We start from the raw sequence: 2856 nt of genomic DNA, 5'->3' as shown, positions 1-2856 counted from the left end.
CTGGTAATGAGGCTGTAGCAAATAGTTTTAATTTGTTTGACATTCAGTGGCTCCTTTGCCTTCATCCAGGACCTCAGCTGGTTGAGATTTATTTACCTAGTGGGGTAACCCAAACACATATTCCTGAACCTTTGATGGTCTAGCCTTTTTTTCATTGCCATAGGTTTTTATTAACTTTCTCTATGGGACAAAGAAGTATTAAGAGGCATTCTGGGGAATTGCTTGGGTTCCAGACACAGTCATTTGTATTTTCCAAATACAGCTACACAATTTTTCCTGTCTCATATCCTCTTCAGTGTGGCCTTGTCACCTTTCCATCAAGAGGTGAAGTCTAATTTCCTCTCCTTATTCTGGGTTGTTCTTACTAAGTCCCTTGTAATCGACAGAATAGGCAGGAGTAATGCTGAGTAACTTCTGTGATGAGGCTGGAAGTAGCCTTACAGCTTCTGCCTTAGTTTCTTGGATGCTCCCTCTTGAAACTTTTCACCATTCTGAGAGAAGCCCAAGCCACACTGAAGACTGTATGTGCTCTGGTTGACCATCCCAGCTGTGTTCAGCCTTTAAGTCATTCCAGCCCAGTTATCAGACACCAAGTGAAGAAGCTCACAGATGATTCCAAGACCAGTTTATTCAAGCAGTTTATTCAAGTCATCCTTAGCCATTCAAGGTTTCTTGGCGAAGGCCCCAGTCATGGAACAGAGACAAACCATCTCTATTCTGCCTTCTCTGAATTCCTAACCCACAGGATCTGTGAGCATAACAAATGGTTGCTTTCTGTCACTCAATTTGGGGCAGTTTGAGTACAGCTGGAGAATACCAGAACTTTCTCCCTGACCCTGTTATGTGAGAATGCCCAATTTCTTTTTGGTAGTCAGAGTAAACACCCCCAGCCAGTACAATAACTTCCTATTTTCTCTAATGGTTTAGTGGCATAAGGAGTCCCAGACGGCCAGATGACTGTCTCAATTTCCAGTTAAATGGAGCCTTGGATGTCCCATGATGGAAGAATTCCTTCCCTGGGAGCAAAGGCCTAAAAATAAGCAGAGCCTAAAGTTATGGATGAAAAGCAAAAATTCTATGACTGGGTTATTAGATAGCATAGAGAAAGTAGCCCTTTCACCTCTTGATAACTGAACTTATATATCCTGCTTATGGAAGAAACAGTATGTAAACTGACTGTTAATTTAAAGCATAAACTACATTCTGTAAGAGAGAATCCTACCTTTTTGGTGTGTTATCTCTCAGCTGGCATCATAATTGGGTACTCAATAGGCCAGTCCACCCTTTATTAGGTTGGTCTTCCGAGTGAAATAGCAGCAGTTAGTGTCATGTGTGAATCCATTACTGTATTTTGTCATTGTGTCATTGTGGTTTCTTTCATGTGCATTGTGTGTTTTGTGTGTGTGTGTGTGTTGCCTCCCAGTTAGCATCACAGCTGGGTCTTCAGTAGGTAATTTCACCATTTTATTAGTCTTCTGAGGGTAAAACCAGTGAATCCCATATGTACGAAACTACTGCTGCTTCTTTTTTTTTTGCTATTAAATTAATTTATTGATCAGAGGCAAAACTGTAAAGAATACCATGAGAGCAAGCAATGCATTTTTTTGTGTGTGGCTTTTTTCAGTCTATTGCATGACAGCGTTACACTAGTCCAAGTTAAAAGCAGACCCCAAATAGTTACATCATACAAGCTGTGAGGTTTTTAAACTTGTGACAAAGGACAGAAAGGAAATTCTACTCATTGCAAGGAAATCCTCACTTAAGCTTCAGTGAGCCAAAAGCACTTAAAACCCATGAATCTTAACCAGTCCAGTCTCTACGAGGAACTGGCATACGTTCTTGCGCTGGTCACCCTGTAGCTGAATTACTTCTCCACATGCCAGATGCCCAATTACAGTACCATTGCAGGCTAATTTCTTCTTAAACGCCTTCACTAGTTTCTTTTTATCGTAATCAGCCACGATCCCTTGGACAGCAGTAAAGCTCTTCCTGCCGTTTCTCTGTTGAATTCCTATGTGCATATAATTCTCCGTGCCAGCAGGAATTAGATCATCGCTCTTACTTGCATCAGCAAAGGGGTCGAAAGAATGGAGGTTCTGGATAGCCGACATACTATACAATTCCTTTTCCTGGGTGGAAACGGCCTGCGGGAAGCTGTGGCGGGAGAAGGTGGGCAGGCGGGACAGAGCTTCGGGAAATAAGGGGGATCTTAAGGGGAAGGTTGCCGAGTCCTTGGAGGCCTCGGCGGCTCAGCGACTGGGGCCTAAGTAATGCATTCTTTAAGTTAAGAATAGCAATATTATAAGAAGCATTGTGTGTAGGAAAGGCACATTATATCCCAAAATACATATCTCTTCTTATGAGGACAAATCCCTGCAGCCTCCATAATATTTACACTGTTGATGCCTCTCTTTTTTAGTGATAGGCATCTTGCAATTTGGAGGAAATATTTTTTTAAGATTTTATTTATTTATTTTTAGAGAGGGAAGGGAGGGAGATAGAGAGAGAGAGAGAGAAACATCAATTTGCTGTTGCTGAGGGTCATGGCCTGCAACCCAGGTATGTACCCTGACTGGGAATTGAACCTGCGACACTTTGGTTCGCAGCCCGTGCTCAATCCACTGAGCTACGCCAGCCAGGGCTGGAGGAAATATTTTAACATGCTGAAAATACTGGAACTCCAGAAACTTAAAGTTGTTGGGCTCTGAATTCCATAGGGTTTGCCTCCCACCTTATAGCACTCAGGTTTCTAAGGCATCCAACATCCTTGTCACTGATGCTCATCAGGTTCAGTTGGCATGTTTTATCAATGTAGTAGAACAGTGTGATGTACTGAGATATCAAGATAGTCGAGAT

General features: G+C 42.3%; 1 protein-coding gene across 1 annotated transcript; it reads right to left on the bottom strand.

Moving 5' to 3' along the window:
* Positions 1-1784: 1784 nt before the first annotated feature.
* On the bottom strand, positions 1785-2111 carry LOC123820792 (eukaryotic translation initiation factor 1-like). Its single transcript, XM_045841730.1, has one exon. The coding sequence runs from the start codon at positions 2109-2111 to the stop codon at positions 1785-1787; it is 327 nt and encodes a 108-aa protein (XP_045697686.1).
* Positions 2112-2856: the final 745 nt, after the last annotated feature.

Source organism: Phyllostomus hastatus, unplaced genomic scaffold, assembly GCF_019186645.2.
Source record: "Phyllostomus hastatus isolate PE091 unplaced genomic scaffold, TTU_PhHast_1.1 phas_contig_37, whole genome shotgun sequence".
Taxonomy (NCBI): Eukaryota; Metazoa; Chordata; class Mammalia; order Chiroptera; family Phyllostomidae; genus Phyllostomus; species Phyllostomus hastatus.
Note: the sequence above shows the minus strand (reverse complement) of the source record. Positions and strands in the feature narration are given on the sequence as shown.

Bases quoted from the DNA above. Each gene is read 5' to 3' on its own strand.
- LOC123820792 (XM_045841730.1), bottom strand. From the start codon at position 2,111: ATGTCGGCTATCCAGAACCTCCATTCTTTCGACCCCTTTGCTGATGCA.